General features: G+C 38.7%; 1 protein-coding gene across 7 annotated transcripts; it reads right to left on the reverse strand.

Moving 5' to 3' along the window:
* On the reverse strand, window positions 1–26,823 carry UPF3A (UPF3A regulator of nonsense mediated mRNA decay). Of its 7 annotated transcripts, none has more exons than XM_074859173.1 (11): window positions 26,572–26,805; window positions 24,485–24,591; window positions 23,723–23,791; window positions 15,948–16,054; window positions 13,884–13,982; window positions 13,689–13,799; window positions 10,190–10,245; window positions 9,939–10,097; window positions 8,036–8,196; window positions 4,597–4,671; window positions 1–1,496 (listed from the first exon to the last, which is right to left on the reverse strand). In XM_074859173.1, the coding sequence occupies exons 1-11, from the start codon at window positions 26,791–26,793 to the stop codon at window positions 1,229–1,231; spliced, it is 1,434 nt and encodes a 477-aa protein (XP_074715274.1). In that variant the 5' UTR covers window positions 26,794–26,805; the 3' UTR covers window positions 1–1,228. The 7 variants fall into 7 exon arrangements, with proteins under 7 accessions (XP_074715274.1, XP_074715273.1, XP_074715280.1 ...); XM_074859172.1 differs by having other exon boundaries at window positions 4,377–4,671; XM_074859174.1 differs by having other exon boundaries at window positions 1,233–1,496; window positions 4,433–4,671.
* Window positions 26,824–27,403: the final 580 nt, after the last annotated feature.

Here is a 27,403-nt window from a genome sequence, read left to right on the forward strand (position 1 = left end):
TCACGTCTCAACATCATAGTCAAAATCTTTTTGCTTTTATTCTGTTTAATGCTTAATATCAGGGAAAATACAATAAATAATTTTTCAGTCTAGAACAATTAGATGTTATGCTTAATAATAAAATGTTTAAAGAGGATGTAAAAATAAATTAATATCTTACTATTTAACTTCAATGACAAAGCAGGTCTCAGTTTCAGACAACTGAGAAATTTTCAGCCATGAAAGATAAATGAACATATTCTGCCCTTCTGTAAACACACGGCTATCATTGAAACCAATGGAAGAGAGAGATATATACACACACATATGTGCCTGCAGAGGGCAGAATTTGGCCTAGATCTTACAAAACAGTAGTTTGCAGTTGACACTCATGTATGTTTGTTTTTTAACAAATAGAACTGCAGAACATTTATGTATCTATAGATCTTCCAAATCCTGCAACTGCAACTTATATGAAACATTAGCATATAAAAAGTCATCACTGTACAACCACTTTTTTTTTTTAAAAGTCAGTGTCAAAAACATAAAAACCAGCTAATTTATTAAAACCAGATATATTGTTTTAAGTGCTGAGGTTTGCATTAGCTTTCTTCTGTTTTAAGCACAGGAATCTATTAAAACATAAAAGGCAAAAGTGGCTCAGAAAATGACAAACTCTCTAACAACATACTTGTAGCTGCACTAACACTTATCTGACGCTATAGTTAATTGAAAAACAATGTAAACACAATGAGGTACAGATACCAACGGACATTTCTCACAACTGTGCAAACTGTGGGCCTCATCCTGCAAACGCTACTGGCTCCAGAGTTTCCTCCTGGGGCTGGTCCAACCGAGTCCGACTGCAACCCCCCGCAGCAGCCCCCGCCGCTGCCATTTGCAGGAAGGGGTCCTGTGACCCTCGTGTCATGCACCAAATACGTTTAAAGTGCCTCAGATTTCAAACTGATGCAAATCTACATTTCATTTCTTTAGACTTGAAAAGGTGAAATAGCTCCTGAAAAGTCTCATATAAATACTCATTTAAAACTATTAGAAGTTTTCTATTTCAAGGTAAATCTAATAAAATATTGAACTGCTTTTAGATTAGGCAAATACTGTTTGTGTTGCTTTTTGTAAAAAAGCAACAATATTCTTTCGCTGTAAGATACTTTATATATCTCCAGTCACTCTTCCCTTTATTTTACAGAAAGTAAGAGGCAGAGCTATTACAATTTTGTTGGTGCAATCAGTTGCCTGTGGAGTTCTGAAACAGGCCTATGGATATTTTGTGATGACACTGAATCTTGAGTCCATCCCTTTTCACAAGTCTTTCCTCCAGTTTATTCTGCTTCTTCGCTCTTCTCAGAACCACCTCCAGCTGAATTATCTGCCTCATACTTTTTATCAAGAGCATCTTCAAAGGATTTCCCACTGCAGTCATAGCTTTTACTTGTAGATCCCGTATGTGTTCGAATGCGAGCTCCTGGCTGGTATAACTGCATGGCTGGGCGATCCTAGAAGGAAGGAGATGTGGTTAACACTCCGAGAAACCTGTGTGGGATACACATGTGGGATTTTAAAGTTATGAATGTTTGTGAAGAAAGTAGATTTTGTGTTAAAACACTTTACATTTCATAAGACCCAGGAAAAAAATGGAGTGTAATGAAGATTGACTGAGTATTTAATATGTTTGGTTTGTAACACTATTCTTGGGAGCCAAGCATTTTGAATAAATGAAGAAAACTGTAAAAATTAAAGATCCTATGATACATTTGACATAAACAAGGAGAAATACTGAAGACAATTATCAAACTCAGTATTACAGGTAAAACTGAAAAATGTTGCTACTTTCACTAACATCAGCTGAGAAGAACAATAGCCTGCACACTTGCAACTCTGCAGATGAATGACAAACATTAAATATAAGCATAAAGAAATCAGACAAACCAGAGAACAGTTTAGCAGGTAACAGCTAGAAAATTATCCTCAACTGAACTTTACCAACTGATAGGTGTGCAGTGCTCTTTAAATCTTTAAACATGGAATGCACATTTGAATTATACATATCAAAATAAAATTGCTCCATTTCATCATGCCTTCCATGCTGCGTATGAGAGCAGGGGAATTCACTCACTGATAATAAACAAAGTAAGTACAATTTGAGCATGCACAAGGCTTTGTGAGTGACCCAATCATACACACACTGATTTGATCACTGGAAAATGGAAAAAGGAGCCAGTTTACAAGGAAAAGACACCTCAAACTTGCAAATGGTGATCTTCCATAGCTCTTGACAGCACTTTTTGTTCTTGAAATTTCAATAATAAAACATACTGTTTAGAAACTCTGCTGCAGAAGTCTTTTCCTAGTAAGAGTATTTTACTCTCACAAATACTGGTTTTTAATGTTATGAAGCAACCTATTCACCAAAACCTGAGCTTTTTGACCTAAGTCTTGTGTTAAGTTTAGCAAACAAAATTAAACAGCCTATTTTAAAAGTGTCAGAGCATTGAAATTGCCCTACATCAAACTATATTAATTTTCAATTACCCTCATAATTTGAAGTAATTTTGGTCTTTTGTTCTTTCTTTTTTCTTATTCCCAATACGCATTTTCCCTTTTTCTTTCTTTTTCCTTAACCTTTGTCTTTTTTGCTCCACCTTTTTCTCCATCTCTTTAGACCAGATATCAAGATTCACTATTGGACCATACAACTAGATCGTTCTAGTTAGTGCTTTGTAGTGAGGTATGAAATGCCATATCTTTCTACCTCACAAACAGTGCCCATTGGAAAGTTTATGATAAAGGGTCCAAATAATTTTTCATAGCACAGACTCTGTACCTCACAGTTTGCATGAAAGCTAGCACAACTATTGCTTACACTGGAAATTTCCCATTTTCTGATTCTTACAAACTTCAGAAAGAACCTCAATCTCTGCCTGAAAACTTGTGTTGGCATTGTTAAGTCTATAGGTAAGTTGGAAAACTCAGCCCTTAATTCTTATCTATGTGATAAATACTCTAAGGAAAAGAGTCACCACACTGCAAAAAACTTTACTGCTATTGCTTATTCTGTTTAGGGAACAAATCTAGCACTTGATGTGTGGACTAATCCAGAGACTCAGCTAGCTACCAGAAGTGGAATGGGAAGAAATAAAAGGAGGCAGCTTCTTAAGGCTTGACAAAAGGCCCCCAAGACCCACCATCCAGTTCCAAGGTTGCAGATTATTTCGCCAGATTTCAATGGCAGTGTGGCAAGCATGAGGAAAACAGTTTTGCCCATCTTCCTGTTTCTGAACTAGCCATTTTTCTGACTGTTCTACAGCTTGAGCCACTGGCATATGTGGAAAGTAACTAGTGTGTATGTGCAGATAAATGTCACCCATACTGCCCAGCTGACCTTTGCATAAACAAGAAGCGGGGCACACCAGGCTTTCTGTGTCCGCACAAGGTGACTTACTTGACACACACAGCGAGTCCACCTGGACTTGCTCTACGCACACTCTGTACAGACTCCCTCTGCATGGGACCAGTTTAATCCTTGTCAGCCTTAGCCCACATCACAGATCAGTCACTTGGTTTGAAAGAAGAGATTCACATGCAGAATAAATTTCTACACAAAACAGTGTTTCTTTTGTGGAAAACTGAGGATCAGAAGGGAAAGAGAATGAGGGTGACAAGGAGAACCATGTCCTGAAAAGACCCTGGCACATCCATGAAATCAGACAGCCTGAGAAAACTTGATGCCCATGTCTCTGGGAGACAATAAGGGGCAGCTCTACTCCACACCCTGCTACAGGCCCCGCTTGCACTGGTTTTGCACCTGCTCTTTCCCTGACAACAATCATGAGGATAACTTGTCCTAACCAAATGACAGCCTTTTCTTGCTGGCAGATATACAATACTGAAGAATTTTCACATTTGCACCCTCTAAATATAACATTTATTTAAGTCCTTATAGTTCCTCCACTGAGGAATGCCTGGCCAATCCATAATATAATTACTTTATGAGCTGGGTAATGGAAGTACATTTTTAAAAGACTAGCATGCCATAGTTTTAAAATTTCATTACAGATTAGAAGTATAGCAATTTGTAATACACTCATAAAATACAAGGCTTCCAAGAATAGCATTCTGAAAATGCTAGGGTTGAAAGGAAGACAGAAAGTCTTCTATGTATTGTAAATATGAATGAGCAGAGACCTGTAACCTTAACGTATTTTAACTGCTGTTGTTCTCTGATAACAACAGAAAGACGTCTGGGTTTTACTGAAAATGAAATAAAGAATTGCTTTTATTGACAAAGCATCTTTATGCTGAGTTTGCAACAGTAAAGCCTGTGACCTTGAAGCGTATTTAACTAATGAAAGATTATCCTAAATGAATAAAAGAACCTTATTTCTTATGCGCTCCTTTTTGGATGCCATGTCATCACACTTGTCCTCTTTACCCAGTTTGTCTACTGCCTCCACAGTGAAGCTGTAGCTGTAGTTCCCTTTCTTTCCTCTGTCTTGGTTGTATCCTTTCCCCCATTTCAGCTCTTCTTCATTCCTTCTCACAAACTTGTCAAACTCATAGTGAGCTCTATGCTTTCTGCCATCATCCAATCGATACCTTTGTCTTTCAGGTTCTTTTTCTCGAAATCTTCTCTCCAAATCTCTTTGCTCTTTGTCACTATCATTTTGTGACCTACGAGTATGTACAAAAAGACAGAAAATCCAAGCAATTAACAGTAAAAAATAAGCTGCTGAAGGATACAATACAAAGCCTTCCTCTGACTTCAACAGTATTTAGAGCAACTGTATGGCAAGGCTTCTCATTAAAAAGGGGTTATGTGCAATTTTGCCAAATCTCATCCATGTATGCCCGACCCTGACTCTGCATTCAGCTCAAAATAGCAGACAAAGCTTTGCAAGCAAAATCGGACTTCTGTGCCACTGTTGTGGAAAGCCCATTCTTCAACTTTTATCCCTCTTTGCAAACTCACAGATAGTTCCCCAATACTCCTCACATGAACACATGCTGCATGATTAGCTCTTGTGGCCTGTTCTTGAGGTGACTCATGTATATGAGGATTCCCTTGAATGGGAACATTCAGGGCTCAAAGGAATTGTGCAGGTATCATGTATCAATTTGTAAAGTTTTATGACTCTGTCTAACAAAAATTATTCACTGGCACCACAACTTGCAGAAGGCATTTGTGAAAATGAACACTTATGTTCCAGGCTTTTGTTTATTACATCAAGTAATTTAGCCTGCCTTTGCATATTTTATTTAGGCAAAAGATCATTACCTTACCATAACATAATACTTAATTTCTGCTACACTGCAATGGGTTTATATTATAAAGACTGTTAGTTTGCAATATTTTGCTGCCTGTCTGATACAATTCTCAGCTCTTATTCACTTCATTGTTTCTGTTCAGCAAGTGGGTGCTTCTCTCATACAGTCAAACTGCAAATAACAAAGAAAGGTTACAGAATAGATTGAACTTTAAAAGGAACAAATACAGGCCGTTTCTTTTTATATATTACATACATATAAATACTTAAAATTCAAACAGGAAAGTTGCTTTTGACAGTCTGCTCACATTTTGGGAATTAGCAGACAGAATCAGAGAGGATGAAGATCTTCTAATGGTGTAGTGATCAAATATGCTTCTCATTTGGAATGGTTTAATATCAATAAAAGTGTATCGTTCTATATCACTTTTTTTTTTTAAATAACAGAACTGTGAAAATTGTCAGCCTCTGCCATGAACTTGGGCATCGGTGGGGCTGCCAAGACAGAGGCCTCATCTTGGGAAGAGCTGGAGGTCAGCAACAAAACCTGAATGACAGGTAAGTTATTCAGTATTTGGCAAGACTGTGCTTGTGTCAGCATAACACATTCACCAAGAGGAAGCAACGTCCCAGCTGTCACAGACACCTGAATCAATCTCAATTACAGAGATACTGTACCTGTAGCATGGATAGCTATATATAAAATCCTATGTTAACTCTCAAGGGGTATGTGGCTATAAGTTGTTTTGTTTCATGCTTAATATATACTATTCTAGACACTAACTCCAAGCCCTAGCAAGGCTCAGAGCATGACCTTCCAAAAAGCCAGAGAGACACATCTCAGTTCACTGCCATAGCGTTGCCTGGTACCTGTCTCTTCCCCTGCCTGTTACTGTGGGAGAGGAAGGAATGGACGTGCCTGGAGGTAGGCAGGTGACAGGGATACAACTCCAGTCAAGAGTGGGTAAAGTAGCTTTCTAAAATTCAGTCACAGCAAACAGGCAGGCAAGAGTGGAAATGGTGGGGTAAGCAAGTGTAGGTAGAAGAGAAAGTTACATGGCCAGAGAAAGAGAAAGCAGAAATGAATGGAAGTAAAGGGAATGGAAGGATACTTCTGTTTGGTATAGTTTCAAATCCTTCTGTGACCATGTACACTCATGCACCTGCTGAGGTTTTAATTTGTGGTAGAAAGCTATTGCTACTGAGCCTTAAAACATGGTTTCAAACAGGCAGTTCAGTCTCCTGCATGTAGAGTTGGAAGTTAGTTTATTACTGATTTCTGAGTCAAAGTAGTTTCTCGATCCAGTTGAAATAGCTCATAGCTTGCTACCTAATCCCACCCAGTAATAATCACGATGAAGTGAGCACTTGGAAAGACAAGGTAACACTTACTGTACTTGCACAGCCAAAAGGATTCTGGTTTACACCTGGAAAATCTACATTAATGCCTTATTAAACTTACAGGATCAATAGTAAAAATGTTATATGGCACCACCAAAAGCTTAATACATAAAAAGCTTTATTAGCAAATAACTGACTTGCCCCTGCAAGTGTTTCTGTTGACCCTGTTCTGTTTCCTTTGTTGAAGAATATCAGCAAAAGAGTTGCTGAATATTTTCAATTTCCATTAGAGAAGAGGAAATGGAAGGTTTCAGCATCTTTCAGGACATACTCAACTTACTGAAACACTGAGCCCATGTTTGAAGTCCTTAGAGACAAAAAAAGATGAATAATCCATGTAGGCTATTATTAGTGAACCATTTCTTCAATTAGCAAATTCAGTGGGTTTATTTTCCAGTGTTCAAAGTTTCTTTATTTTTCTATTTGCCATTATGAGAACATTTGCAGCTCCTGCATTCTTTTCATAAAAATCAAGAACCTATGTGGACAAAGACAAAATTTAAACTACTCAGAAATGGCAGGTTAGCCTGCAAGGCTCCTAGAGCACAATCCAAACTTCCTCTAATACTTTATATATAATACCTTACGTAACTTATTTAAATGCTCAAGATTGTCCTTATGTACTACAAAGTACTTTTGAGAGCTTAGCTGAAAAACTCTACTGAAGAACAAAGTATTGTTTATCTCAGCAGCATATTATTCTTAGTTATGTATCATACATATCTTATGGGTGAATCCTGCTTGCCATGGGACATATGTGCCAAAGGACAAGAAAGAGAACCAACTGGTGAAAATATCTGTAAGACATTTCCAGGCTACAGTAGTAGTACAACTGAGGTGTAATTCTTGTTCCTACTATTACATATGTAACACAAAAGGCAGTGGGAGACAGAGAGAGCCTTCTGCATGTATCTATCATAAGGCCATCATTCATACCTCAACTAGTCTGCTGTTTATCAAACACATTTATACATTTATTGCAGCAAAACCAAGTGTGAAGGAAAAGTAAGGCATCCTAACCAATTTAGTCTTTGAAATCAGTAGTGGAAGGAGGGCGTTACCTCAGCTCTTGATGGGGAACAGGTGAAATAACAATGAAACTCTGAATGACTTTTCATGCAGAAATCCTTCCAATCTCGTATCTCAAAACATTTCACAAAAACCAAATTGCATCCCCTAATACTGCCATCAGGTCAGTAAGCTGTTACTAAACACCTTTTACAAAATGGACAGTGAGAGATTTGTTCACACACAGAATGGAATAAGTTCTTTTCTGACAAAACACCCAGTCAATGCACCACTTATGTTTAAGCCTTCAGATGAAAGCATTTAGGATCTAAATTGAAGCCTAAAAGATAAATATTACTTACTTTTCCTTAAGTTCTTTTAGTGAAGCCTCCAAAGATTTGGATTTTATACTCCCAGATCCAGGTGATTTATCCCATTTGTTTTCCTCAATGTCAGCTTCTTCACCTTTTTCTTTGTGCTTTTCACTGGACAGTTCATCTCCTTTTTCAGGCTTCTTGAGAAGCTAAGAGATATTTGTTTATATTATGATGTAAAATTATTCTCCTCTGTTGTAATAGATATTTTAACAATGTATTAAATATATCAGTAACCTACTAAGACTGAAAATACCTTATTTAAATGCTAGGAATGTATTTTACAAAGTATGAAATTTAAAGTTATTTAAAAAGGGTAGTTTACTTTTGCTAAGGAGTGAGAGTCATTCACAGGCATTCAACTGCACACTTTTAAATATGAAAGCACTTACCTACTCTTCTGAGTTTTATATATAAAGACATTATCATGGTCTACGATTTCTTAGAAATCATATAACAGAGCTCAATGGTATTGCCAATAAAATAAGAAGTAGAACTTCTACAATGCTACAAAGAGAGCAGGATTAATACTTCACTCCTTGAAATATTGTATATAAAATGTGTGCCTCATGAACTAGTTGGCATAGACTGGCATATAGAAGTAGGTGCTTAGTATAAATACACCCTGACAGAAATGCAACCTGAGGAAAAAAAGAATTATATTAGCAGAAAAGATCACATTACATTTTCACCTTAGATATTTCCAAGAAGACTGTTCCTTTCACAACAAATAACCCACACAAGGCTTGAGCAGTGTCTAGCGTTCCAGGAATTATCTTTATAGAAGGACCAAGTGTCTCAAACTATTTCTCTAACATTTCAGGAATAAGCAGAACACCTTATCAGTCTTTTTAATCCACCAGTTTTTCTGAAATGAGCACAGGTTGCTCTTCTCCAATATTTAAAACTTCTGTAAGGTTTCCCTCAGATAGTATTTCCCTTTTGTTTTGGAGACAGAACTAACTTTCAAGGCAACATCACCACACATATGTCATAAATACTGGGGGGGGGTTCAGATAACCAATTTTGGGTAATACATTTTAAAGTCCCTTTCTTTTGAACTTCTAGAGTGTTTTTCTTTATGCCCAGATATGAAAAATCTGTAATTTGGCTTCAGAACTTACTATTTTTATACATCCAGGTGAAAGAAACTGTTGTCCAGGAAGAGGAAAGAAGCTCTGTGGCTTCTCCCCACCACAAGATCTGGAGTGAGTCTGTGTGTCCTTGTGTTAAGCTACAGGCTCATACCAATTTTCCTCTTCAAAACAGCCTATAAAGCCTTTCCAATACCACAAAATTTAGTTCAGATTAATAGTTTTTTTATCTATGTCATTTTATACAAATAAGGTTTTAAATGTCCAGACTTAATAGCACAAAATACACCCGCCTAAGTGAAGACATTAAAAGCACATCCATTCTGATTGTTATAAGGCAGTGCAGTTTGAAATTAGCAAGACTTTGTTATAACTTGGTTAAAGCATACTGTTAGAATACATCACTTCTGAGAATAAACACAAAAACTTCTCCACACATATGGCTAGATGAAGATTTACATGACAGGAAGTGTTAAAGACATATTTGCAATAATCTTCCGACACGCTGCCACAGAACAATTTGGTTCTGTCAGGTTATGATGGCATAGAATGTGGCAGTGTTGTATAAAGATATCTGAGTTACCTGCTGTAACTGCATCAGCACATCGTTGTACCTAAGGCAATGAGTCATACTTTCAAACAACGCTACTTAGTCAAAACCCTAAATTATTCTCCCTTCCAGTCAAAACTGGTTTGGTATCTCCACACTGTACTGTAGTACACTAAATAAACAGTGAGATACCAAAGGAACTTCTGGATAACTCCAACAGAATAATAATCTTTTTTCATTAAGGTACCTTGATCCTTATTTCTTTTTCAGAAATTTTCTTTTGCTTCTCCACTTCTTTTCTTTTACGTCTTTCTTCTTCTCTGCGCTTCCTTTTCTCTTCCTCCCGCAGACGTTTCTTCTCCAATTCTCGCCGCCTTCGTTCTTCTCTTTTTTCTTCTCGTATTCTCTGAAGAGGTCAAAATGATTAATTGTAAATTGTCCAACGAAAAACCATGTGAAACAATAAATGTTGAACTTCAGGCAAAAGTCTGAACGTACCTGCTTTTCTAATTTTCTATTTTTAATATATTCCAAAAGGGGTGTTGTTCTTCTAGCTAAAACACAAAAAATTTGTGATGTAGTGTTCAACTCCTAAAATATGTACTCATTTCTTTACTTTAGTACTAACCCCTTTTTTCTAGCTTTGTCTGCAAGGAAGTTAAATAATTAATAAACCTGTTTGGTTTATATATTTTTGAAGGTATTCCCATCATTCTCCTTTAGAAACACTTTGTTGCTTTTTTGCTGTTAGGGTTAGATGCAACAGAGATACGTTGCGTGATAATTTAATGCTTAATTAAGAATCGTATCTTTTCAGTTCAAGAGAATGGCTTTTTTCTCTTGCTCATCAAACAGTTATTTCACCAAAAAGGAAAGAAATGTGTTCAGAATCTATTCCTATATCTTAATTTTGTACATCATTGCTGTTCATACACATCATTTGTACATATTGCTGTTCATATACAGCCCACATACTGTAATCTCACATAGCACTTTTCAATCCCAGATTTCTAAGTACATCATGAAGGAAACATTTTCATTCTCATATAGTATTTCCATTTAACAATCATTTATCATTCACCTCGCCATGGGAAAATGGGATGAATAAGAGATAAGTGGTTCATTCTGGGTGACATAGCAAAGTATCAGCAGATTCAGTAGAACTCTGGCTTCCCAAGTAACAAATAAAATGCCTCATCTACTAGATCACACAGCCATTCTTACGTTACAGAGCTGTCTCCACACTCTGAAGTCTAGCCTAAGCCACCTGCCTGACCCATCCCCAAATTATACAAAACTTGGAGAACATCATCAAATTCTGTCTAATGTATAGCATTTGTGACTGCCAATATTGAATTCAACCTTGAATTCATGTACTTACAGGTGTGAGTAGTTACAACAAATTTTGCCAGTCTTAGATGTCCCAGGATAGAGTTACAGAAAATGGTTACTATTAGAAATTGCTCTACAGTTATGTATAGGATTCTTCCTCAAATCAGAAGAAAATTTCACTATTAGAATGCATGACAGGATTTGGAAGAAAAAATAAAAGAAAAAAAGGAAGAAATAAAAAAAGTTTTCATCAAATGTGAAATGGAATAGCCAAAATCTAGACACAACTCATATCCCAAAAACATTTGAATGTCTTTGTCTTGAAAGGATGAATATCCTAGGGGCAACCCATTCATTAATAACCTTGTTATGCAGTTATGAATGGGAAGGTTTGATAGGATTCTGTATTTATTTTTGGCAAAGATCAACGGTCAAAAGCAACAACCAAAAAAGATTGCTGATTTGAAATCTCCCTCCCTCTATCCCTAGATTTCCCATGCTGCCCACCCCTCTCTCCCACCTGCCCATAATTTTTGACAAATTTTAGGTCCCCAGCACCCTCCCTACCAGTCCCTCAGATCTGCAGTTCTGCCTCTCTCTCCTGCTCCTATAAATTCCCCTGTCTGAGCAGTGTCCGCCTCTGGGCACTTTTACGTGCTGAAAACGATCACAGATTGTAACTGGAGGGTCTGGGGAGAGGACAAACTGCACTCAGAGTCCAGAACTTGACCCTAGTCACGACTAAGGCTGTGGTGCAAGAGGTTTAATCAGAAATTGTAACTTGAAGTTCAAGGGAGAGAGGCAATGTGATGAGTACTATCAAAAGAGGAGGGAAAAAAATAATGTTTATCAAACCTGAATCTCACCCATCTTTTTTACGGGCCTTACTGCAAATAAAAATCTAAGAGGTTTTTCTTAAAATGTTTAAGAAATTTTAGAAGAAAATAAATTACAAAATGAAGATCTGTGTCAGCAGTTTTATATTTTATCTTGCTGTCTACAAACAAGCCAGAAGAATGAGTTTATCTTCAACTTGTTATAGAGAAAATCTGTTTTATCTCTCATACTGAAACTGATGAGTTAACGCATCTGACGTGATGCATAAAACATGTTGGCTTGCGGTAACACTACCTAGAGAAATGATGAAAATGTGAAGCCCAATTCTGCCAACAAAGTCCTGGGCATGTTTTGTATTGACTTCAGTAGGAATAACACCTTTGAAACTGGACATACAACTAAACCCTTATGTAATTTTTCTATAAACATGCTAGCCACTGAAGTAATCTTTGTTTTTATATTGATAGTAACAGCCACAGTTTTAAATAGCAGAAAAAATAAAGCAACTAATTTGATTTCCTGTGATTAAAGAGAAACAAAACATTAAAACCCCTAATGTAAAGCTGCTTTCAGTCAATATTGTTACTCAGAAATCTGCAACTGTCAAGACTAATCATTTTCATTGATATTTTTAAGTTAATAATCTTTCTTGAAATTGCAAACTTCTTACAAATTTTGACTGCTTTTACTCTGCTGTCAAATACTAGGGAAGGTTTGGGGTAAATAAAAATTGTTGGGGAACTTCCCTATCTAGAACAGCAACAAACAAGTTTTATTAATAACAGAATTATCTAAATGTCCATACTTCTAACATTTCAATTTCCTCTAAATTGTCTAAGTTCCAAGTCTCTCCAGTCAACTCTCAAACATCAGTAACAAGAGAAAAGACAAGAGGAAATGGCCTCAAGTTGCATCAGGGGAGGTTTAGATTGAGTATTAGGAAAAATTTTTCACCGAAAGGGTTGTCAAGCATTGGAACAGGCTGCCCAGGGAAGTGGTGGAGTCACCGTCCCTGGAGGTATTTAAAAGATGTGTAGACATGGCACTTAGGGACATGGTTTAGTGGTGGACTTCGCAGTGCAGGTTTGTTTACGGCTAGACCCGATGATCTTAAAAGTCTTTTCCAATCTAAACGATTCTATGATTCTATTCTATGATTCTAATAAAAGGAGGTGGCTACTCTTACACTGTAAAGAAATAATAGCAAAGGATGATTTTTTTTTTCCTACTTGACTGTCACACCTAGGGAAACAGTAAGTGTTCCACATGTTGTCACCTGGAGATACAGCAGATCAATATTCCATGTCAACCTGAAAGCTCCATACTGGCATTGGAGATTTCAGTGTTGATCTTACTAAAGATTCCCCCCAAGACTCTGACAGTCATGCTGCATGCATACAGAAAACAAGGTGTTGCCTTACTTTCAAAGCTTTTGCAGAATCTTCTCTGTGAGAACAAAGATCATTTCATGCTTCTCAATAAAAGCAGTTAATATCAGGGATCGATTATTAAGTATTCAGCTATTTTAACTTTTAAAAATAAATCTTCCATCTTTTAATACATCTGTAAGTATTCAGAAGTATTAAGGACCTATTTCTGAAGGCACTGTGCGTGCAAAACTTCCAGTGAAGTCAAGTGATTCCATGCATAGAGACTTAAAAGAATAGGTGGAGTGTTTCCTGCCACTACTTGGCTGGATAACAAAAATTTAACTGCAATAATCTCAATCTGTTAGACTGAACAGGTCATCTCTTGCAGGTAATATCATAAAGATATAAAAATAAGATATTTAATATTCTCAGTAATAAGAAAAATCAAGAAAACAGACCAATGAGTTCCCTTGTTTTGGCCTCAATCTCTCCCAAAAGAATCTCAGGATTGGCACAGATTTTCTCTTCATCAGCACAATAACTTTCTAAAAATTTCCTATATTCTGGATCTGTGAAGAAAAATGTTTGAATTATGTTAATACTTTGCAATGCATGACAGATTTTTCACTATGACGCCAAAAAAATATGTTTACCATCTTCAATGCTCCCGGCTTTGGCATCTTTCTTCTTCAGCTTCTTTTTTGAAATCTTCTGGAATGGAGCAAATTCAACCACTGCAGGATACTCCAAACCTTAAAAGAGATCAATGCTTAATTTTTTGAGGGGGAGAAATAATCCCTATACTCAAGTAAGATTTTCAAAACTCTTGAAACTTGTGTTGGGCAGTCTTACTTGAGATCCAAGGTGAATGTTTCTACAATCCCATCCTAAACTTCTAATGAAAAATTACATGTAGCAGTATCTTGGATTCAAAACAAAACACAGGTATATTTTAGTTATAATCATAAACATTAAATATTTTTTGGACATGCTAACAAAGATTGTCAAAATGAACACGACTACTGTTGCACAGTAAAATTCTTGCATTGTCCTTTATAATTCCCTTTTAATTCTTCATAGATATTATGTTCATTGATTAGAAAAATTTACATAAAATCCCAGCCCAGTAAGTACTACTGGGAAATGAATCTGAAACAATTGAGTTGCTTCTGTAAAGTTTTGTTGCCAAAAAGCTTAAAAAAATAAATAAATGCTAGGTACTCTGCAATAATAAAACATACGGCCTACTTTCAGAACCCAAACTGTAAAACTCGGCACATAGAATTGTGTGAAACTTCTGGTTTTCTGTTTATGATGGACTACACAACTTTTTGCCAGTGTTTACTGGCATGGATTCTTTGGTTTGAATTCTGCCTTAAAGACTGGAGTCAGAACTGCTTTTGAATTTTGCCTGATTTCCACTTGCAGCAGGTTCAAGACTACGCTTTGCTCAAGTCCACTGAAAACTTGGCTTAAATTGCTACAAAATTTGTTAACCTTAACTGAATCTGGGAATGCTTGTTTTAATTTTAGCCTCATAAATGCAATGCTGCCACAAGCCTCACCAGAGGGCACCTGTTATCAAAACCTGTGCTATTTGCACAAACACTCATGTCAAACTGGCCAGCTGGGTCCAAGCTCAGTTTTGCAATGTACAGAATATTCTGGCTTCAGTCCAGCATAACACTGAAGAATGTGCCTAATTCAGGCAAACTGAAGTCTTGGCAGAATCATAAAAATAGTTTCTTTCCATTTTTTCATCTTAAACAGCTCAAATTTGAAATCTGGGAATCACACAATATGAGGAATGTGTTGTTCTCCATCTCTAGGAAAATCCATCCAAATATGATTACGTTAGAAGCCTACAAAATACCTCAGGTGGGAAATGCTGAAGAGGAATTTGTTAGACAGACAGCTTCTTCAGAGATCAACTCTCCAGTAAGAGTGGACAGGACTACTTTTCACAGGACCTCCACAACACTGAGTGTACAGAATAGACAATGTCTATACAAGAAATCCACAAATCTATGTCTGCTTTATAAAACCCATGCAATTTTTTACAGATGGTGTGAGTGACTGAGGCAAGGAACTGCTAAAGGAAAAGCACCATTTCTTGGCTATGGCTGTTCATGCTACTTTCATGCTACACACCTACATTACAGAGTTTTTCTTTACTGTTGGGCAAATTTTTGCAGACTGAACATTTTAAAGATGGCAACCAATTCTGTCACTCTTTGGAACTCAACTCAAGATGGCTGCAAATGCTCTAAATCAAGCTGTACATATCAAAAAGTGGGCAACCACAAAGATGAAGTCAAGTTTTTGTCTTGCTTTTTCAAAATGGGAATAAGTGGCACAACTTTATCTCACAAAAACGCACTGAAGATGTAACGATTCATGCTTGCAATGTGTTCAATTACTGTTGTGATGAATTTTGAAGCTTGCATAAGGTATTTATCTTAATAGGATCTTGATAGTGTATTGCTTAAGGTACAAGAATGCGGATAAAGCATGCATACCACATAGACAAGCAAGACTACATGGACAAATGTATTTTGCACTTCATTATCTTTTAAGTGCTATATTTTAATATATTTTTATGTAATTGACAACATATTGAGGAAAAAACTGGCATAATTAGCAAAAAAGGAAGTAAATTAATGTTCTAAAATGGTATATGTATATATGCACACTTAGTATCTTACAAATAGTCCAACCTTTATTATCAATGAAGACATAGCCATCAAAGCGATCTCTAAAAAGAAGGATGTCCTCAGGATTTCTAAAGTTAATGTATGCTCTTGAGTAGAGATGAGGATAAAGGCTGCAACAAGAAACAATTTTAATTTCTGTTATTTATTATTCTGTTCAGTACTAGAAAAAAAGTAAAACTAGAAGGAGCACACTGCAATTCTCATCTTCTTTGAGAAATGGCTACCTTAAACATGCATATCGAAGTCTTTACATAGACATATCTCATTATAATTATGACAAAAAGTAACTCAACAACTGAGTTCCTGGATGCAACTGTGAAATTTATTCTGAACTGAGAAATATTTCTAGTTGGTTTTGCCTCCCTAAATTGCAAAGCATATGCTTCTATTGTGCAGGACCAAAGCTTTAAGTCTAGTATTTCATGATTTAAGAGATATGAATATTGGGGAATTTGGGGCATAAAATTTTGGGGAACTTTTTGGGCATGCTAAGAAAGTCTTGTCGCTGAAACAGGAGAAGGTAAGTAAAAGCTCCCAGTGAAAGGGCAGTTGCCAAGCCGCCACTGTATTTAAAGAGATTTCCACCTTTAAGAACAATTAAATAACCTAACAATTGGCAAGATAATCCACTGAATTATGTACAAATAAATAAACTCCATCTGACATACATGTGTATCAATATATATGCAATGTCTAACTGTGAAGAACCATTAGTGTGAAAATCCAAAGCATTTCCAGCAAATGAAAGAGCAGGGACTTACCTAAAATAATTCTGATTCTTCAAGAATTTATTGGCATAGATCCCACTCCCAGGGTAAATGTTTAATGTGCCTGATAAAAATCTCAGGGCTGGCACACCACCAACCACAGGGAAACTGAGGTAATGTAATGAATTACCACCCATCAGCTAAGTTATGGAATCAGCTAAGTATATGGCATGTACGTGTTTTAAACCCCTGCAACCATGATACAAAACAGTTTGGCTTAAACTGCCTTCCACGATGGCTACGTATTACACCAGGTTTTTAACATACCTGAACACATAACTTTAAAATACCTGTGTTCATAATACTACTGCCACACATGGCCTGTCTTCAGACAAACTCACCACCAGCAGCAGGAGACAATGAACACACACAGTTGTAACTGTATTTCAATTCTGTAACTATTGCAGAATCAGATTTCACAATGAGTGAGAAAGCTCAAAAATATGGGTTGGATCACAGGATCCACACATGTGGCAGCTTAAAGCAACATAGTTTCAACAAACCAAGTCATTTTTTCTTTTTCAAATGTGCATCCATACAGATTCTACTTTGGGTGTTAGAGGGTGACCATGAAGAAGAGGGTGCTGTCAATAACTAACCAGTGATTTTGTAAACCCACCAAATTTGTGTCTGATATTGTAGCCAGAAGAAATGTTTAAAAAAACTTGAGGGCTTTTTTTGTTTAGGTATTTTGCAAATACCAGCTACGGAGTGTTTCTACAGCATGCAGAGGATAAACCTTCTAATTCCAAGGAAGAGCTATTTCATCCATATATACTCACTATATTTTGACATTCTAGGATCGGAATAGCACTGAGCTAACTGAACTATAAGCAGGTAATCACAGAAATGCCTGCTAGGGCATGGCTAGGGCTATGCTGCTGACACAAAGCAGTGCTGAAAGGCACTACAGGCCTGGCACGCTCCCTCACGAGCCACAGCCTACACCGATGCCACACGGCTACACACCACTTGCAAGCAACCTCTAGACAGCTCGACCAAATGAGCATGGTGACACGTGGCTGTGTTTTGTCACGGGGTTCTGCAAACTCTGTGGAATCCTCTGTGATCAGATTTGCAAACCTCCAGTTGGCACATGCAACACAATGTATCTGGAGGGTTGCTGTGGAGCTACCACTAAGATGCAAAGCAGATGAAACAAGCCAGCTTCCTTCTCACTGGTTTCAAAGCAAAAAAAAAAAAAAAAAAAGGAACACTTTTCACACAGTTAAAAAAATATCTTTTAAAAAGGCATAAAAGTATATGTAAAGGAGGAAATTTTATTCTGGCAATTTACAGCTATGCTGGAAGAAATGTCTCTGTGCTGCCTAATGGTTGGAACAGTGAAGAAGTCTGATAGCTGGTGGCTCCCAGGAAGAAGTAAACTTCCTTCTCTGTCAAGTTAACAGGATTATTTCATGTTCTTTGATGTTTCAAATTAAATGAGGCCTGATATTAGAGACTGGTATGATTATACACTTGAAGTGCTAAAGATTCACAGGACAAAACCAGGAATCTTGAGGGAGCATTATTTTTCAACCCAGTTATTGTTATCTGAGATTGAAAAACTGAGTTTCAGTTCCTAGCCTAAACAACTATTTCAGTGTTTTATCCATTTCCAGTTTTTGTAAAATACCAAAATGTTCCATACATCAAAGACTGGGACTCAGACAAATGTCCCAGCCACTACATTATTGTGGCACTTCTCTGTCTCAGTGCACAGCAAACAGCTTCATCTTATAGTTGGATTTTTTTTTTTTCCTGCAGTAACTTGGAACCTTATGGTTGGGCACATAACTATCATGAAACTGAACTGAAAATACAAAGACTTATTCCTTCCTTGTTTCCTCTAGTATGTACATTGCCGTCTGTTTCATCTGCTTTGGCAACACAATCTTTTCCTGGTACCCAACGTCATGTTTTTCTAACATTTTCAGCTTAGATTTACCAGAGTGAGTATCCTTCAAAACAGAGAAACATTTGATAATAGTTATTAAGCATTTATTACTAAGAAAAAACTGAGTCTGAAATATACGAACAGGACTCTGGGAAGCAGAGATTTAGAATTTACCTTGCAAATAAGGGATCCAATGTTGTTGCTATACATTATTAACATTTTCAAGAACTTCACTCACATCAGCAGAAACATACAAAAATATAAAAGCATGCTTGTGTGCAGTAGGATACTGATGTGCACAGAAGCACAATAAATAGGATTGTCTGTCCATTATTGTTGCTATGTATCAGGGTAGGAGGTTGTAGAAATACCGCTGTGAAAACGCTTAGCAATTACAGGTTCCTTCTCTGATGGAGCCACTTCTACAAATAAAGAGCTGGTTCTTGTATGCGTGCAAATTAGCTGTCAAATTAGCGCAAATTAGCACTTCCTGTATAAAAGCCTGATCACTGAGCACCGGGGAGGGGACCCTGTCTTAGGCTTCTTACCCAGCAAAATCTGTAGTGTGCCTAAAAGAATGCATAAAATTCACTCTCTAAATGGGAAGGTAACTAAACTTAGCAAATTGGAAATGCTTAGCACTGGCCTGCGTATAAAATACCATCTCTTACTCTGGGTTTCAGACACCTGACTTCCAACTGCAGCTCCCCACCCTGGATTCCCTCATTACCTGCCCACCGAGAACTCACCAGCATGACTGCGCAGCCAAAAATGCACAGGGCTTCACAAGGCCACAGGCACCCTGTGGCTAATACCCTCTCCTAGGAAGAAACACTCCTGCTCTACTTTTGTAATTAGTATTCAGCAGTTACTGGATAAAATACAGCTTTTGCTCTTCAGGATTTTGCCTTCCGGCTCAGTCCTACAGAAGGGTCATTGGACTCTTGTGTGTCTCCTCCTTTTTTAAAGTATCTACCAGCATAGATTTCTTCTGGGATTTGAAATTCAGTTTTGAGGTTCCATGGTTAGTTTTATAATCAGACAGCTGGTTCTATTTTGCCATGTTTGCTGTCTATAACGCTGCTTTCCATCCATATCATCTTTTGGACAGATGCACTGCACATGATGTTGGCATCTCTGGGATATCACTTAGAGCAATCTCTATGGAAATAACCCAAATGAGTCTGACTGTACACATTTTTTCAGTACAACACACTGTTTCTTCGTTTTCTGCTGTGCATTCAGGGGTATTCAATCTTCTAGGTTACATGTATTTCTATAATATTTAGCCTATCATATCTTTAAGCCCTTTTTTAGTAATTTTAGTGACAAGCACATTCTAATAGTTTACTTCTTCTAAAATGTATCTTTTAACACAATTGTGTAAAAAGACTGGTATACAGAAAAGCAATTTGAAATAGCTATCTATAATATAAACAGCAACATGTAAACTATAAAAACAGCCATCACTTCTTAGTAAAAGTAATTATCAATTTACCAAACATGGTGTGTATAAATAAAAAAACATATACACTTATATGTATATAAATACATAGATCTCTACATCTAAGTTTTGGAGTGTTAAATAAAATCCTCCATCCGTTCATATATTACACAATAATTTCTGATCAAATGGATAACTCATAATCTACATTGTCATGTCAGGCTAAAATCCACTGGCCTTCATCCTCTTGTCCCTGACCTTCTGTGGTCATTCACATAGTGGATGAAACTGGCATAATTTTAAATTAACTTAGCCTTTCCTTTTTACAGATATAAATGAGGACAATTTGCCCGGCAGAGGAGAAGCTGAACTATGCAGTTGTGATGACAGACTGTCACTCATTCCATCCAGAACATAGTAGTGGTGGTTCCCTTAACACTCTAAAGGCGCTGCCCCTTCAGAGCCGCAGTTCCTGGGTGCACACCACCACACTACAGCATTACTGCTATTTGCCTACAATAAACCCAAGCAGAATGTCGGGAAGCAGTTATGAAGGGAAAAGGAGGAGTCTTGTTTCTAAGAAGCTTTATTACTGTCTGTGATATATGGCATGGCATCGACTATTTGACTGGCTGTCACATAAGCAAAGCTCCTGTTCAGATCTTTTTACTTTTATAACCTCACAACACCCTTAACGAGTCCCAGCGCTCAGCATTCAGTGCCAGTCCCAAGGGATGACCCAAATCCTGCAGGGCCAGAGCTCAATCACTTGACCCAAGTTTTAGAAGACTCAGAAACATTTACATTCAGACAAGAAAGAGTATCTGGAAAAAATAGATAATATTTGGAGTCTGAGAACAAGGTAGACTGTCAGTAAGGCAGAGTCCTTATTATCAGCCATAGATAGTGTGTCTATCCAACATCCCTAAAGGCCGTAGAATGTGTCACTGAAACAGTTTTTTATTTTGATGTCAATGTAAAAGAGAGAATAAATGTAATGCAGTGAACCAGATGAATCTGAAAAAAATGAATGAAACACAACGCAACAGTCACTTTCTGAAATGATTTTACTGAATGGAGGTAACTGAAAACTGTTATACATTAATGACATTACTTAATCAAATGAAATTTCAAGAAGTTTTACAGCTTGCCTATAATAAGACATTGTAAACTTAAAGATAACCTTTACACTGCAAAAAACAGAGAAACTGGAGTTGATACTCATATCTTGTTTGTTTTGTCCTCTAGGATGAGAAGACCTTGGAAATAGAAATGTAGAAACAGCTATAGTTTGAACTCTCTAGTCCTCTCTCTGACAGCAACTAGCAGAGGATGCTTAAGGAAAGTTTAGTAAAAAGGGGAAACTATACAATGACACTTCATCTAGTGTATCATTTTAGCTACCTGCAGCCTAGAGACTTTGTAATACAGAACTTGTATCTTTGTGCTTAAGATGTTTCCATAGACAAGTATTTGTCTAAATAAGTAGTTGTCTAACTGCTCCTGAACCATTTTCAACCTCCATCATTTCTGACATCAATTTCTGACAAGGAATTCTATGGTTTAACAAAGTGTTTTGGGGGAAAAAAAGAGTCTGTACTTCACAGTTGAAAAAATCTGAATGAGCTCTTAGAAACTTCTGTTATTTAGAGCTACACAGGATAAACTGAAATCCTACAGCTCTTAAGGCAAATTTGTCTGCTTCCGCATCAAAACATTTTTATGTTCCTTTCTCTTCCCAACAAACAGATACTCTTCACTGAGTAGCTTCTCCAAACCATTCTTTTGTCAGATAACAAGAAATTTGTTTTTAATCTTTCCATGTTTTTATTATCACTGAATTCTCTGGACTGGTTGTCACTATGCACACAGAACAGGATCTAGAAAACAGCTCATCAGTGAAAGACAGAGGGCACCGTAGAGAGAACATGCCCACCTTGCCCTGTAGTTCTTAGGGTTAGCTGGAATGGTATGAAGACACACCCACAGAGAGTTTTCTGAAATTTTGTGAACTGTCCATAACATGACAGATTACTGCAACACAATGCTTTACACTCAGGAAAGAGTTCTCTGCTAGGTAAGAGGAGACTAAGACTCACCGTATTAATTTTGTCTCTAACTTACAGTTTCTGAAAGTTTACTGTATATTCTGGAGCGTGTGAAAATGTAAAGAGCTAAACCATAAACAGATGTACATGGGTATGCGTCAGCATTCAAGCAAAGGGAGCAAAGTGATCCTGGGCCAGTCCAAGAACAAATAACCAGTCAAGCCAACACTCTGCAGAACTGTAGTTAAATGTCCATTAAACTGCACAGTTTGCTGAAAAAAGTTGTAGCCATACAAACCTCGTAAAAGTAAACCTTTTCTGAAAAAAATACATCTTTTGTAGGAAAGCATAATTTTTAAGCAAGATGAAGCAAAAAAAAAGCAAATACAAAACCGCTCATGCTGAAAAATTCAAACTTATACGAAAACATTTTTTTCTGGAGAGCTTAAACTTGTGAAGGCAGAAGAGAACATGGATCCAAAACTCAGGAGGAAGAGAACATTTTTCTCCCAGATCATTATTTTATTACAGGGCTCATACATTGAACTCAAGGAAACTGACAATCCAAGCAACACATATCAGAGATATCACTGTTCAAAAAAAAGTTTAAAAATATGTATTCTTTGCTTGCTGCATCTTGAAGTCTAGTAGCAAAACAATATAAGAAATACAGCTTTATTTTCTTCACACTTGTTATTTTTAATCAAGATCTGCTCTTCAAGGCAAATGACTTTAAAAAGTCTTAAGCATGTCCTCATCCCTCTACCAGAATGAGCTCCTGTGTCATATATGTCATCTAACAAACCTTTTTATATATGCACAAATGTTCTGTCCCTAGCTATAATAAAGCACATGACACATAACACAGCATGAGAGAAAAAACACAGTATCTTTCTGCAGTAACCTGACATGGATGCAATTAAACGAGCAGACAGCAAGATTTTTGAGTACTCCAAATTTCATCACATAAAAGTAGAGAGAAAAATGAAACTTTTTATGTCCAACTGTTGTCAGAACCTTCTCTTTTCTAAGATGGCTGACTCCCTAAATTCTTATGCCAACAATTGCTCTAGAAAGTTAAAATTGTAATTTTTTAACTGTTTCCTGGCATTTGTGCAGCTAAACACACTGAAGACAGAGATACCCTCCTTCAGAGAATTTTTGGTTTGTCTTTGATGTCTTCCCCTTATCAAATGAACAGTTGGGACAGAAGCCTTAGAGAGACCCATTTGGAAATATGAATGATGAGGTTCAGAAGAAAAATGTAAGTAACTACAAAGTCTTTCAATCACACTAAAATCTCCTCTTTCCTAACTTCACATCTAGCTCGTGTTCCACCAGAAAAGCTGAAGCACCTACTATTTAGTTGCTGCACATATGTGTAACTGTCCAGGACAGGCAACTGCCATGCAGTTTCACTAAATAGACATTTATTCCCTTCTGACTGTGGAATTGGCTGAGAGAACCTATATAGTCAGAGTTAAGCATCTAATAACACAGTGGTGGCAAGAAGCGGCAGTATCCTTTCAAATAAAATCAGCCCAGGAACCAGACCATTCCAAGTGTAATCTGCCACAAAGAATTCCCTACTAAGGAAAGGTATCTGCTCTGGGTGGGGTCACCTGTAACTTTCAAAGTTGATCAGCAATAAACATCCAGGATCTCTGTAGTCCGTGGGAAGAATCTGGTGCCTGTGGAGGATGATTCATTGCACACTAAGATAGGCTAGGACAGGCAAGATGGATCTTGTACTTTAGTTTTTCAGAACACACATAGATGTAGCATACAGGCTATTTTGTTTTATTTTAATGGTTAAGTTCCTTCTCTTCTGGAAAATGTTTCGTTCAAAAGGGAATCATATTTTACCACTCTGACACTGAGTTAATTATATAAATATACTAGAAATTCTGATTTATTTTAAATCAACCACTATTTCTTTTTCTTAGTTATGAATGAGACAAAAATAAAACTTGATTATTTGAAAAACTGTATGAAATAAATACAAAAACATGTAAGCAAACAAAGAAACTAAGCTCAAATGGCACTCATGGAAAAACTTCTGTGATATTTGCCCTAGGTTGATTTTTTTCTCAGAGCCAATAAACAGTCTGTTGCACTTTATCAATGAAAGTTAAACGTCAGGGTTTCAAATAAAATTATGTCCTATTCATACAGAAAATTTTTCTGTTTTAAAATAACTGGTGTAAATGAAAAGGGCAGGAATGCATTCTCTCTGCATATGTATCCAGCTTTTACCAAATATTTTAAGTAACTAACAAAACCAACAAAAAAGACTTGACAGAAAAAATATGTGATTTGGTATCTCCAAAATACCTTAATTAGTTTTAACCACCTGAAAACCTGCAAAACCAGCTCATCCTCACCTGGGATCAGCAGTGCAAAACTCAAAATAATCATGCGCAGGTAGAGGATGTAGCTGTTCCTCTAGTTGCTCCTTAGTCAGACAAGGAGGAAGCCGTCGAATAACTACCTGTATATATAAAAGAAAATGGAGATTTATCTATATAGAAGAAAAATGGAGATTTATCTTTGATCTATATACTGTAGAAAGAGACTAAACAAATCATATTATTCCACTTTAAAAGCTCTTCCTCTAATTGGGAACCTCAACTGGAGCATTAGCCTCCTACTGATTTACCTTCTTGGACTTGCTGACAGATGGAACAATTTCCTTATCTCAGCTGCTGCTAACATTGTAAAATTGTAGAGTAACTGAAATATTCTGATGAAGAGCTTGAGAACCACTGCAATTTAGCCAAGAACAGAAGACATTAACAAATGACCATAAAAATAGATATTGACTATACAAATTTTTTACCCTATGTATTAAAAATAATATTTAGCTTAAGCCAGCTTTTAAGCCTTTTATTACAACAACATTTTAGTGTATTACATTTATGTGTCCAGGTGCTGGCAGTGGGGGGCTGCAGGGGTGGCCTTCTGAGGAGAGGCTGGGGCTGTCCTGTGCTGGACACAGGCAGCTTCAGCTGACCCACCGCAGGGCACATCTGATCCCTGGTGGCACCGCTTGGAAAGTGTATTTAAGAAACAACTGAAAAAGCAATGCTGGAGACAGAGGAGTGAGGGGAAAAAGGTGTGAGAAACAGCACTGCAGACACTAAGGTGAGAGAAGGAAGAGGGGAGAAGGAGCTTCAGGTGTTGGAGCAGAGATTCCCATGGAGCAGTCCGTGGTGGAGCAGGTTGTCCTCCTGCAGCCCATGCAGGACCATGGTGGAGCAGATATCCACAATGCAGCCCGTGGGGGACCCCATGCTGCAGCAGGTGGAGATGTCCTGAATGGAGCTGCAGCCCGTGGAGAGCCCACGCTGGGGCAGGTTTATCCTGAAGGACTGCGAAGACCCACGCTGCAGCAGTTCAGCAGAATAACTGCAGCATGTGGGAGGGACCCCCCTGGAGCAGTTCATGAGGGGCAGTATCACACGGCAGGGACCCCACGCTGGAGGAGGGTAAGAGCGCGAGGAGGAAGGAGCAGCAGAGAAGAGCAGTTACGTTCTGTCCTGTCCGTTCTGTTTGCAATCCCCATTCCTCATCCTCCTGCACTGCCTGGGGGCAGAGGAGGTAAAGCCTGGGAAGGAAGGGGGGAGGGCTGGAAGGTGTTTTAATCTGTTTCTCACCATTCTACTCTATTTTTTTTAATTAGCAATAAAGTAAATTATTTTTCTCCAAGCTGCATCTGTTATGCCTGTGATGGCACTTTGTAAGTGATCTGTCTTTATCTCAACCCATGAGTACTTTCATCTTATTTTCTCCCCCTGTCCTGCTGAGGAAGGAGTGAGAGAGCGTCTGGCCGGGGATCTGGCAGCCACCCAAAGCCAACCCACCACATTCAGGTAAACTGGCCAACAATAAAAGCCATGAAACCATACGGAAACCTTTGGGACAGAACGATGCCAGCACACAAAGCAGTAAAATGGCCATCAAGCTTCAGACAATCTATTTCCATTTCTTGCCAATATCGGAATTTAACTGAAGTTATAGTGATTTTCAGTGCTTCAGTTTTCCAATTTAGAAAATGGGAATAAATCATATCTCAAAGTACTCTATGTAAGTACTCTTTTAAAAGTGCTCGAGTAAAGCCAGGGAGAGAGAAGCGCTCTTGTCCTTGCAGGAGCTGCTTTGCCACAGCAACAGCCAATCTCGATTTCTAAAGAATTCAAGGTGAAAAGGCAGGCAAATTTACAGCGCTGCTGCTGGGGATCTCAAAACACTGACGTGAATAAACACTCTGATTCGGCAAATGAAGAAACACCCGCTTAAACACCAGAGTCTCCTGAAAGGAAGACTCTTTAGCCTGTTGGACAGGGCCTACCTGGCCCACGCTCCTCACCGCACACTTCTGCCCCCCAGGGACGCTCCCGACGGGGCCCCCACGCCGCCCCCGGCCCCACGCGCGCCCCTCGCGCCCGGAGCTGCGCTCGCGCCCCCTCACTTTGCTCAGAGCCGTTTTTTTCTCCTCTCGCTGTTTGCCCGGCGCCGGGTGAAGCGGCGGGGGCGGCTGCAGCGGGGAGGGCGGGGAAGGCGGCGGAGGCGGCCGTGGCGGAGCGTCCGGGTCGCGGCGCGGCGACTCCCGCCGCAGCGGGACGTCCATGGGCCACTTCTCGCGGCCGCCGCCCCGCATCAGCCCCGGCCCGGCCTCCCGCTCCGACCGCATGGAGCCGCCGCGGCCCGCAGCCAGGCGGAAACCTCGCGAGAACTGGCCGCTGGCCGGGCGGAATCTCGCGAGAGTTCTCGGGGAGGGCGGGCCGGGAGCGGGAAGTGCGAGCCGAGCTGCCCCGCGCTGTCCGCTCGGGTTGTCGGGAGGTGCTGCTGCCGTCAGTCCCGTCCCCGTCGTCTCTGATGGCGGGAGAGGCGCTTTCAGGAACCCCAGAGGGTGCGCACTGTGCCGGTGGGGAGGGCAGGGCAGAGAAGTGTGTCCATTTCCCTCCTCTCATGGCCCCGACATAAGCTCACGGGTGCCTTGTAGCCCTGGCTGGGGCCTCCCCCTGCCCTGGCCTGGCCTCTGCCTCGTCCAGCGGGATGGTCACAGCCGCCGCGGGGATGGGGCACCCAGAGGCTTAGGATGCGGGGTCTGAAAGCTGGCCAGGTCCTGGAGAGAAAACAGGGTGGGAAAAGGGAAAAGAGGCCATTACTCATTACTTGCTCATGCGTCTTGTGTCTGCGGGGAGCTTCTGTCAGAAGAACAGTGCCTACACCCAGGCAATGCACCGCCAGACCTCATGAGAGCAAGGACAATACTCAGTTTAACTAGAACCAGGGTGAAA

The sequence above is a fragment of the Strix uralensis genome, chromosome 2 (assembly GCF_047716275.1).
Source record: "Strix uralensis isolate ZFMK-TIS-50842 chromosome 2, bStrUra1, whole genome shotgun sequence".
NCBI lineage: Eukaryota > Metazoa > Chordata > Aves > Strigiformes > Strigidae > Strix > Strix uralensis.